The 12,919-nt window shown below is 37.0% G+C and overlaps 1 protein-coding gene across 3 annotated transcripts in view; it reads left to right on the forward strand.

Annotated features, from left to right (window-relative positions):
* HEG1 (heart development protein with EGF like domains 1) overlaps positions 1–5,847 on the forward strand; it is a 47,165-nt gene extending 41,318 nt beyond the window's left edge. For all 3 annotated transcript variants that reach the window (XM_087920385.1, XM_087920386.1, XM_087920387.1), the window contains one exon: positions 688–5,847. In XM_087920385.1, coding sequence (XP_087776511.1) covers positions 688–837 — 150 coding nt within the window. In that variant the 3' untranslated portion in view covers positions 838–5,847. The remainder of the gene's footprint in view (positions 1–687) is intronic.
* The last annotated feature ends 7,072 nt before the right edge of the window (positions 5,848–12,919 follow it).

Here is a 12,919-nt window from a genome sequence, read left to right on the forward strand (position 1 = left end):
TAACAACTGTGGCAAAGAAAAAAAGTCATACAATGGGGCAAAACTCACCGGCCTTGCTCAGCAATGGAAATTTTAGTCTCAATGAAGGTCGTAAGTCAAGGACTACCTGTATTGCAGGCTGTAGGAACCCACTGCTTCTGTCTAAAATCTATTAGAATTCAATTCTTTATAGGAAAATACTCGAAGGAAATACTTATTTTAAAATACTTTGTTGAAAGTATTATAAAATACTTTTAAATGAGTTGCGAAGTTGTTGATAATTGATTGGGAATGTATTTCTTTTGCGTTATTGAATTCCCAAAGGTGTTTAACTAAGTTAGATAATAAAAGAATACTATCGTATTGATTTCATATGCATGGATTTATCTTGTTTCTTTAACCACTTTATCCTCTTTTGTTTTGGACACTATGATGTTTTCCTCTTACTGTATTTTAATATTTAAATCCTATGGGATTGGAATGCAATCTTCATTATTATTGAATGGCTTCCAATAGAAGAATGGTGAAGAGGTATAATCCCCTCTGTTTCTAGCAGTACGTGAAGCTGAAAGTTAAGGAAAGGCTTGGGGAGAAAAGTGCCTGCCAGAGAAACTCCCATTTGTGCAATATTTAGCTCTGTCCATGTAAAAAACTGGCAAGTGTTGAATTATTCTTTCCTTCTTTTCTGTGTAAATCTCTCTCCTTTAGCCAACTAATCTAAGGAATCCTGAACTAGAAAGAAATGGAATCTATCCGCCTTACACAGGTCTTCCGGGATCTCGACACTCCTGTATATACCCTGGACAATACAACCCATCCTTCATTAGCGATGATAGCAGAAGAAGAGATTATTTTTAATGCAGGTGAAAAAAGGCAGCTGGGTGACAAATGGGACCTTTGTATGCAGCGTGTTCCCGAGTATGCAGTCATCAGACAACAACTCAGTCACAACTGTGTACAGAAGGGGACTTTGAACCTGTGGAAAATCTCAGAAGGAGCTGCGCACAAGGAGCCATCTCCAGCTCTTGCTGAGCAGCAGCGAAAAGAAGACAGGTGTGGAAAGCAAGTTCCATACGCCTGGTTGTTGGAAAGACAAGAAAGAAGCTCATTCTGCATATTTTTCTCACCACTAACTGTGTCACATAATGTGAACGTAATAATAGATCGTGAAAGCAAAACTAACAAAACACTGTGGATGACACGCTAAATCTGATGCCATTAGGGTGTGTTGTGTTTACAGATAGTATCTAGTGTGCCAGGTTTGTGTTGCCCACTTTTTGTTTATGCAAAGCTGGCTTGAATGAATGTTATGGAACGAACCCTTGCTCTGTTGCCAGGTGTCCACTAGGAGGTACTCACAGCATGTTGCTCACCGAGTGGTGGAGATGGGTACGGGAACATGGCCTAGCAATATGGGATCCTATGCAGAATCCAAGGTGGGGTTTTATCCCTCTCCAAAAAGGAAAAAAAAAGTGATTCCCCCATGATCTGTCCTGTTGTTTAGTTATGGCCTAGGTAGTAGTGATACTTGACTCTTTGCCCTTATTCCAGGGGTCTGCAACCTGCAGCTCTGGAGCCACATGCAGCTCTTTCAGCCCTCTGCTGAAGCTCCCTATCGGCTGATCCCATCACTGGCTGGCCCCTCCCCTCCCCATTACTTCTCGCCTGGCCTGAGAAGGTAAGGGTGAGGGCGGGAGATGGAGACTTGCTCCATATTCCAGAGCAGGAGTTGACTGGGTGGAAGTGAGTGATATCGAGTTGGCCACGCCCACCCAGTCACACCGGTGGTTAAATTATTGGCTCCCGGTGTTTTCTTTTGTGGGGGAAACAGGTCCAAATGGCTCTTTGAGTGTTTAAGGTTACAGACCCCTGCCTTATTCATTTTTTTCCTATGTGCTTCAGACCAGATGCAAAAAAGTTACGTTTAGTTATGTTCTGCGGATTTTTTTTCCTCCTTTCTGTTTAAAGGTATTGAGGGTATAAGTCTGTCTATGGAGATTCTAAATTATCCAGGTCATAGTTGTCCCAAAGGTGCTTTTTCCAAAAGGCAACTGGACTTCCTTGGTTTTTTCTTTGAAAACCTTTCACTTCTCATCCACGAAGCTCTCTTCAATTCTAACTGAAGAAGTTCTAACTTCAGTTGGAACTGAAGAAGCTTCTTGGATCAGAAGCGAAATGTTTTCAAAGAAAAAAAACCAAGAAAGTCCAGTTGCTTTTTAGAAAAAAGCATTTTTGGGATGAGGGTATAGGTCATCTGCATGTAATCCAATCTTCTCTAATCGATTACATTGTCCAGATTCTGGTGAAGGTTTTCCAGTTATGCAAAGTTGCTCCTACATCATTTGACAATAGTAAATGCACAACATGTACAAGCAGAAATAAGGCAAAGCAGCTTACTCTCATACTCTGTATTACTTAATTGGTCATAGACTTCTTTGTAACATTTCCTTATTTATTTATTTAAAAAAAAGCTTTGGGGAACGTAGCTATTTGTTCTAAATAAGTGCTATTCTGAAAAGTGACCTTTGTCAAGGTGTGGCAAGTTGATAGGAATGTTTGAGTGGAATTTGAGCTTAATCATGAAAGTTCAGGAATGGCGAAGGACCGAATGTGTAGATTATTCATTGGTATTAGAAGAGTACAGAATGTGAGCAAATGGAACCGAAGACCATGTGATCAGTTCAATCTTGGTCCTTCAGAGTCACAGTGCAGCAGACTGTGCTTACCTTGTACAGTAGTTCCCTATCTGCAGGGGTGGGTTTCTACCGGTTCTGTCCACCTCTGTAGAACCGGTAGCTTTGAAGAGCAGTAGACATAGAACCGGTACTAGGTCTGCTGATGTTTTTGCCCACCCACCCACCCGGGCTCTTACCTGATCTTTATTTCCTGGTTTTTCAACTTCAGCTGCCGAACGAGGCACAGCTGCAGTTAAAAAAACAAGAAAAGAGGGCTGTTTCAAAGGCTGCTGATGACGATTAACAGGCGCGCAGCTCACAGCAGGCAGGGAAGCTCGTAAATCCCGAACTGGTAGTTAACCCTGTCGTATCCCACCCCTGCCTATCTGAAACACTGCACAAAATGGTACACAATGATATGCAATGATGCAGAAGAAAACATGCATGATAGAGGCTGCCACATCCAGTTTGCCTCCAGGATTGGCTATTCAAAATAGAATAAACTCTGAAGTGCCTGGAACTATCCTCTATGGTTATACCTAATTCTTTAATCAGAGGAACAGACAGTTGAGCAGTGCTGATATTTTGGGGTGTACTATGGCACCCACAAAATAACAAGTGCCTAGTAATAAAATACTCATTTAGACAAAAGGCAAGGCAATGAGGTACATCCGTTCACCAATTTGTTTATTAAGAATGCCTCTGGCATCTGACACATTGTCAGAAATATAGGTTTTGCAGAGTGCTACTTTGCTTTAGAGCAGACTAGCTTTACAGTCATTGTTTCAAACTCAAATCCAGAAGGAAAAAAAAATAGGGAAGAAAGCTTACTGGGCATCAAAATGTACAATGTCGTTTCTGGCCATAATGTTGGAAATCCAGAAAATATAACAATTATCCAAGGTATTTCTGGGGAAATTGATCCTTTCAAGAGGCTAAGATAAAACTAAAGCAGCCACATCTGTGCTTCTAAACATATATTGGCCCTCTTCTATTTATAGACTAAGCAGGTTCTAATGATGGGAAAGGTGGAAGGAAAGAGAAGAGGGCAACCTATAGCAAGGTAGATGGAGTCAGTAATGGAAGTACTGGAAGTACTGGAAGACTTGAAGGACTAAGTTAGGGACAGTTCATCTTGGAGAAATTCTAATCTACAAGGTCACTAAGGATTAGCACTGACTTGATAGCATCTATGCAATCAGTGAATGAAGTAGTTTTTCCCCAACCTATGCAGAGACTATAATAGAAGGTTATTTTCTTAAAACACCTGGAACACACCAGGTTGGGAAAAACTGTACTGAGCAGTCTCTTCCATTTTGTTTCAGTCTGTAACTTCTCCATTTATGAAATGATGTAGGAACAATGTGATAACAGATGTTAACGGTATTTAACTACTCTGCTGTTCAGATTGCTGCCTTCTATATTGGGATTTCCTGGGTGATGAACGTAAGACTGTAGAAAGCCCTCCATTATGTGAAGATTTTCCTCCCAAAGCTGATTGGACTAGAAGACCTCCAAGGTCCCTTCCAACACTGTTATTCTGATCCTGCTTGATAGGGAGTATAAATGAGGAAGTATAAATGTGAACTCCTGGACCCAACACAAAATAACTTGGGGCCGAAGGATTGGGGTGGGGAGCTTCCAGCATGCAGTCAAATTGTATTTGTGCGGCATCAAGATTGCACATATACACCCAAAGAGACGGTCAGTACTGCCTGCCATGAGCTAGCAACACTGCCCTTACTAACCATCTATTTAATAGATGCACAAACAACACAGCGGGTCAAAATGTCTCAAGTAGGCCTTTGTTTATAGACAGCAAAAAAACCAGCTGTGGTTTATGTTCACTTTCCAAGAAATGTATTATTCCCTTACTTTAAACAACTGAACTGTTTCTTACACCATCAATTTAAACCACAAGTTTAAACAAAATATCTAATTCCTTAATTTAATCCTATCAATTATATCCCTCAGCCTATTGAGTGAATCCTGCCGTTAGATATCCTGGAGAATGAGGTTTTGTACTAGATTGGACAGATTTCATATAGTCAATTCTTAAAATTTTGGCCAACCATCATTCTCAATATTTCCTTGGGGGCAACCATCACAATTTCTTAACTTGTCATAAATAGGCACACATTTCCACAGCAGATGTATTCAGATGATAACAGTGAAAGCTCTGTGGAGTTTAATTTTGTTGCCAAGCAACAAAAAAACACCCCTTCCCTGCATAAAAGGGAGCCAAAGTAGTTATTAATTTATTTAGATGAAATAATTGGATCTTTCCAGGTGATTATCTTGAATCATCATTGTTTAATATCAGCATGCTGAAACTGATATTTTAAAAATCTTAATTGGGTTTTTATTTATTTACTTTTTACAAAGGGCAAGCTTGACTATTTTGAGAAAATATTTAAGGTTATGAATATATGTACTTACGTGAAATAATTTCTACCAGACCAAACATTCCCACCCACCCACCCCCCGGAGGCCTGCCTTCCTATGATAACATAAATATCTATAAGTATGAGCACATTAATTCAGGGGTGATCAACTATGCTGACCTTCCTTATTTCAGTTGCATTAAAAACTGCCTAGTCTTGCTTTTCTTTGTGAAATATATAAATTAGATATTTTTGCAAGAAAATAATAAGCACTGATTTCTATGAAATTAGTTTGCTTCACAGAAAGTTCTCCAGAGAAGCATGTAATATCTTATATCATTTGTTAAAATTTTAACTTGCGAGTATGTGAAAAGTTTGAACCTAATGTTAATTTTACATGAAATCTTCTATGTCTTTTTGTTTTGTTATAAAATTTACATTTGTCATTTTTATTAGGCCATGCTCAAAGCTGCATATGATGCCGTCAAAGATAAATTATGCCTTGTGTTTTTCTCCATGATGACTCTGAATTACTGACCATCAATGAGTTGTAATTATTGTATTGTACATTGTTCAACTTTGCATATTTGTGAACATATCTTCTGATTTGTTTTGGTTATTTTAATTTTCCCACACTGTTATTTAAAACCGTATCTTATTTGCAATCTTCACTAATTATACAGTAATGTAGTTTCTAAAGTATAATTTCTAAAAATTGGATTATTTTTATACCAGCATCCAACTTATCTGAACTCTGGCGTTCTAGTCAGTATGTTTAAAAAAAGGCTACAATAAAAGTATTAATAATATTCTCAACGTGCATTTTTATTGGAACAATTGGTGTTAATCAAAGCTATGCTTCCATATAGAAGATTTACTTAATTCTTCCTGTAGACATATAATTATGGCCATGGATCATCGTGTATAAAAGTAACATTAATTCTGGAATCCTGGGACAGTTGAGAAATCTTAGCAGATACATTGAGATGTGTGCATTTATTGAATTTGTACACAATGGCCTTCATTTGATTTTGAAAAAGAGTATAAAGGCAGCATGAAGCAGACTTTCCTGGGAGTTGTTCAATAACTGGAATATCTGTGGAGATTCTCAATTGTCCCAAAGATGCTTTTTCAAGAGGCAACTGGAGTTTCTGGTTTTTCTTTGAAGACGTTTCGTTTCTCATCCAAGAAACTTCTTCAGCTCAGGTCTTCAAAGAAAGAAAAGAAAGAAAAACCAGAAAGTCCAGTTGCCTCTTGAAAAAGCACCTTTGGGACAATAACTGGAATATCATTACCATAAAGATTTTCTCCTAAGCAGTAACCTTACTGATGGGGGCAAAGCAAAGTATTGGAGGCTCTTCTCAAGAATATATAGAATGTGTATATGGAAGAAGGTAGCTTATGATGTAACCTTGTCCCAAGTTGTTTAATATTTAAAAGAAGGAGTGGGCTGGCAAGCCAATTATGCAAACCAGTTTACCAAGGATAAACATGTAGATGAGGCCAGGACTTTGTCTCTCTCTTTCTGTATATAAGTACAGAATTTGTATATAAGTAAATATAAAGTTCATGCTATATCTGTATATAAGTAAAATTTAAAGTTCATGCTATATTTTACATTTTCCCAATACAAAGGGGAGAGAAAAGTGCACCAACACTCTGCCAATATTCAATGGTATGGGCAAAGCAAGATAGGACTAGGGCTGCAGATCATTTAAGGTTAAAACTAGTGCAAAATTGTGTCTGGTAATAAACCAAATGTAATTGCAGTTAGTTAAACCTAGGTTTAATAAACACCTATGAATGACTAACATTTTTTTTATGTATATGTATGGACTTTGGGAGTGTGCATTTACATCTATATAATATATGTTTACTATATTATATGTAGTATATGATAAAGGCTTCTTCAAACTGAGCTTGACTTTGGACATCCCAGTCTAGCTAATATTTCTTAGATATCTCTCATCTACGTGCTAACCAAGCTGACCCTGCTTAACTTTTCAGACCATCCAAGATCAGCCAGGTACGGTTACCTGCAGTGCCTGGTTAGGGTCAGTCATATTTTAGAACCATTTTTAAGGACAGTCCTTTCTACTCTGCATTGCAATAGCTAAGTAGGAGATTACCAGAGGATGGGTAGTTGCAGTCAAGCTACATCTGTCCGGGTAAGGTGTAGTTGATATGGATCTAGGACAACTTGCTGTGATCAACTCACCATGGATTACTCAACACAGCCAACTCGCTGTGGGGCAATTAAATGTATTAATTGTTTCAATCAATTACTTTTATTATTCCTGACCAGACTTTTGTTGACAGTGTAATTCTTGTATATCTGGATTGACTTTATTTTATTAATATTGGCCACGGTGCCACTGAAATTAATTTAACTTTTATATTTGTTGAATTGTCCTATGGTGAGTTGTCTCGCAGTGAGTTGACCATGGCAAGTTGTCTCACATCGAGTTGGCCATGGTGAGTTGGCCAAAACAAGTTGGCCATGGCAAGTTGTCCCTTTTTAAGTGGATATAATTGCCACTATCAATTGTAAAAAATAAAAGGTTTTAAGGGACAAAGTCTCCTTTCTCATCCTGTGACTCAACTGTAGTCTCAATGCTTTAGTTTGAGAAAAGTGAAAATACAGGTAGTACTCAACTTACAACAGTTCATTTAGCCACTGTTCAAAGTTACAATGGCACTGAAAAAAAAATGACAATTTTTCACAGTTGTGACCTTTGCAGCATCCCCATGATCATGTGATCAAAATTCAGAGGCTTGGCACTTGGTTCATACTTATTGTCAGGTTTCCAAGTGATGAAATCCATTTAAGAAGAAAAGTACAAAGTCCATCTTCCAAAAAGATTTATTTAGGAAAGCATCAAATTGGCAAAGTCCATGGTAATTCCAGATCTGACACAACCCTGAATTATCCCACAATATTACAAGTTAGAAACAACCCCCAAAAGTCAAATTCTCTAATAGAAGTAATTCAACGTTACTTGATGTCATAAATCTCAATCTCAAGGAGCCCCAGTAAGGACAGCTCATTTCCCACAGGAAGAAAGATCACCTAGCTAAAACATCTCTCTTTATCTCCACTCCTCCCCACTTAGGAATGTGTCAAGCCTGAAACCCTTCCTCACAAACCACAGAGAAAGTATGAAAAATAATATATACTAAGACTAACTAAAATGGCTGACACTTATTACCATTGCAGTGTCCCAAGATCATGTGATCCCCTTTTACGACCTGACAAGCAAAGTGAATGGGGAAGCCAGATTCATTTAACAACCATGTTACTAACTTATCAATTGCAATGATTCACTTAACAACTGTGGCGAGAAAGTTTACAAAATGGGGCAAAACTCACTTAACAGGTGTCTCAGCAACAGAAATCTTGGTCTCAATTGTGATCGTAAGTTGACTACCTGGTAATACCATCTCAGGATTTAACATAAATACTTACTATAGAATTTTTTAATTTATCCCTTGTCTAGAACAAGCTGGAAATCATTTAGCAGAATAGACCTATCATAGATCAACATTAACTTTATCTTGTCTAGAGACTTTGAACTAAGGTTCGGTTTGCTTGATTCCATAAGTTCATTTTTGCACCAAAGTGCTGAATTTTAGGAGTTGTCCAGAGAATCCTGGTCAACTTGGTACATCTGTAGAAGACTTCATTCTATACAGGATACCTATTAAGGCCAGAACCTGATTCCACACTGTATATAATTTGTTCATAACCAGTAAACTTCTGACTTTTAAAAAATGGTTGCATGTGATTATGTTCTAAATATAAGTTTATTATTTTGAATCCATGGGAACTGGTAATGGACAAATTCACAGAGGCAGAGGTGGTATTCAGCATGTTCTGAGCAGTTCTGGAGAACTGGTAGCGGAAATTTTGAGTAGTTCAGAGAACTGGCAAATCCCACCTCTGACTGGAGATTTTACAGTAGCCTTCCCCTGCCATGCCCACCAAGCCACACCCACAGAACCGGTAGTAAAAATTTTTTGAATCCCACCATTGCACAGAGGTCAAGCAGAGAGGCTGTTCTTAATTCTACTTTTGTACAGCAGAAGCAAAAATAGGCTTTGAGGTCCTAAGTTAACTTGGTCTAAAATTTCCCTTCAGGCAAGAAGAACTTTCTGTTATTTATTCATTAAATTTGTATGCTGCCCATCTCACCAAGAAGAGGCTCTAGGTAGATTACAATGAAGTAAAAACAAGTTAAAACTTTAAAATATTAAAATAATATTAACATTAAAATTAACTACAAATCACCGAAGTTGAGAAGGAAGGGAGCAAAATGTACCTGAGGTGGAGCTGGAGTCTTATCTCAGTTGATTAACTACCACCACACCCTTTAAAGGCTTTGGATCCAAAACTCGTACCCTGCGCTTGCTCCACACAGCAAACCTTTCTTTGTAACATCAGAAAAAGAAGAAGAGGCTGTAAATGCTGAGAAGGAAGAAAGGAAGAAAAAGAATCTGTTATGCATTTTTCCCCAAGGTTGAAACACTTCCCCCAATCCTAAAGGGAAAATCCAAACAACTCTATGTTAAGGAAGTGGATAACAAGCTTATAATTTGATAATTATGATAATTTGACCTGTACTAAAAAGATAAAATTTGTATTAAAAATATTCCATAGATATTTACTCCAAAAGACAATCCAACACTCACTTAAAATTACTTAGCTCTCCAGTGGGGAAGCAATAGCAGATTCATATTCTCCCTCTCCTCTCTCTCTCTCCCTCCCTCCCCTCTAATCTATCTCTATAAATCAGTCATTATTTATCATCTATGAATCTGTCTATCAATATCTATCTATCTATCTATCTATCTATCTATCTATCTATCTATCTATCTATCTATCTATCTATCTATCTATCTATCTATCTATCTATCTCTCTCTATCATCTATCTAAATCTTACTACCCAAAGCTCTATAATATAAAATATAAGAGTATAAGCGCAGGTCTAAAACATATATGACAATAATCAATGAACTGGAACACCTGTTTACAATAATCCATAAAGTTCAAGGTCCTAACTAAAATAGGCATCAATTAATCATCCATTAGTGGCTTAAAATAGTACTGCTCGGGGTAATAAAAGTTGCACCAGATTGTGAAATATAGTCCCTGAAATAAATATGTTGAATGTTAAGGCAAGGAAATAATTTCTATAATATATATAAACTCAGTACCAAGTGTATTTTAGGTATACCTTAGATATACTTCTTAAGATATACTTACATATGGAACTGGGTTCCCTCTTAAATATGGGTTCCCTCTTATTAAATATGTTTCAGATTTACACAGCATTTCTTTGGAATCTGGTTATTTTTATTCATTTTCAATCATCTTCTGGCTTTTTTCAACATATGGCTTCAGCTTGAGTCCAACCAACTGAACAGGTGGACTGTGTGCATACATCTATTATTTCATCTATTTTTAAAGAACTTCGTATACAGATGTGATATATATATGTATGTATGTATGTGTGTGTGTGTGTGTGTGTGTGTTATATATATATATATATATAAATATAAATATATATATATATATATATATATATATATATATATATATATGTTCTTAAGTTTTCGTGGGTACTTGCATGTATGGCATTCAGCTTTGTTCGGGTATTTTCCCACGTCATTGTAGTTGTGCTTTTAAAGTTGTAGCGACGTTTCAGCAGAATCTCATCTGCCATCATCAGGCTTCTGTATGGCAGATGAGATTCTGATGAAACGTTGCTACAACTTTAAAAGCACAACTACAATGACGTGGGAAAATACCCAAACAAAGCTGAATGCCATATATATATATATATTTGTTTTCTGAGGTTCTCGCGGGTATTTGTATGTGGATCTTTGGTTGTTCGGGTTTTCTCCCGCGTAAGATTCGAAGTATCTAGGCAACGTTTCGATGAAGTCTCATTCATCATCTTCAGGCTTCTGTCTCCGGCTATGTGCTTCTCAGAGTAATGTGAGATTGCAGCTGCTTCCTCCTTTTAACTGCCAGTGGGTGTGGGACTTGATTGGATGGGGGCTTGGCTGTGTTCTGATTGGGTGGGGGTGTGTTAGACTTCATCGAAACGTTGCCTAGATACTTCGAATCTTACGCGGGAGAAAACCCGAACAACCAAAGATCCATATATATATATATATATATATATATATATATATATATATATATATATACACACACACACACACATATATATATATATGTATGTATATATATAACTGAAATTTATGGTAGACTATGTGCAATTAATGAGCAACAAACTAAGGAATTTGTCTTACAGCAAGGCAGAAAGGTTGAAAAACCTGCTTCTCTTATAGACCAGATCTGTTATGTAATTGATCATCATTTCCCACAAATTCAACTTTTATGTAGAGAATTAATGATAGAATCTTCAGGATCTCACTTTCTCTGAATTAATGTGTCACACGTTTCTATTTAGCTACTTATCAATCATCTAGATTCTTGGTAAAAACGTTGCTTTTTAATTCAAACTATGGATTTAGTTGAAGGAGATTGAAGGATTTATTGGTTTCTGCTCTTTTTTCACCTTTGGTTCCCACCTGATCATTTCACCTCTGATAATGATTTATACTGGGATCATGAACTTAGACGAACAAACTTATATCACAAGTAATTGTATAGGATCCAATCTGGGTCAGTTACCAGAATCAGAGGCTTTGTCTCCCAAGCTTTGAACTCGTGCTGGAACCCATCCTCAGGGAATTCTCTCTATTGTAATGAGAAATTAGAGTACTAGAGAGAAGTTATCTGAAGATGCCCCCCAGCACATGTCCGAATGCTTGGAAGACTAAACCTCTTACGTTACTTGCTTAAAGGCCAAGGAGAAACAATGGAGAAATTGGTGTGATCAAAGCATAAAAAGAATAAAATCACCTCCCATTTATATTCATGAGTTCGTCCCTCAGCTAAAAAGGCATTGAGATGCATAAACACTTCATAATTATGTTGATGTGGGTAATATGTATTTTAAAATAACTGTTCATGGTATCCATCAAATGAAATCACTGCATAAAAGCAAATAAGATCATATAACAAGAGAATTAAAAGCATCCCACTAGACTTCAATCTAATTGTCCTTGGGAGGAAATCCTAGGGATATGGGAAGTTTCAGAGTTCTCTTTTTGGAACTGAAGAAAAAGCTTTTGAGTTCTGAACATGTCAATCTAACATTGAATTTCCCCTCTCTGTACCTATGAATACTTCTCTGTTTTTCCCTTTTTAGCATCAGAACTTGAATATGGAGAGATAAGAGAGAACTGAGAATAGGAGTCGTGGGGTGTAGAATGTCATGGAAATCAGGGTGTATTAATCTTTTATGCCTACAGTACAAGAAAAATATTAGACAATTATTAGTGCTGATCCAAATTCTCTTCCATTTTTCTTTTAAAAAATGCAGCCAAGAGGTTAAGCACAACATTTTATGTTGTTGTTTTTTATAATGTAATAAAAATTTTAATTTGCAATTTCCAAAACCTAATAGTATCTCTAACATTAGCTATCCTATAAAACAGAAAATAAGTATTACCCTTTAAAATAACACTTAAAATCTACCTCAGTAATTAACGGAGGACACCCACTGATGCATTCAGTCACCACTACTTTTCCTTTCCTCAAATAGGTGTAGGAATAAAGAAAATTAATCCATTCCTCTTTTCGCGTACTATTTTCTATAAATAATGGGGAGAGAAAGAAAGAGAAACAGGTAACCTAAGTAATATTAGCAATATCTAAACCATCCTAAGAGAGCAATCCAAGGAGGACATCAAGAGGAAGCAGTAAAGATGGAAAAAGACTTGAGTCCAGAGACTGTTCATATTGG

The sequence above is a fragment of the Pseudonaja textilis genome, chromosome 1, assembly GCF_049901715.1.
Source record: "Pseudonaja textilis isolate UNSWEBS1 chromosome 1, rPseTex1.2, whole genome shotgun sequence".
NCBI classification, from domain to species: Eukaryota; Metazoa; Chordata; class Lepidosauria; order Squamata; family Elapidae; genus Pseudonaja; species Pseudonaja textilis.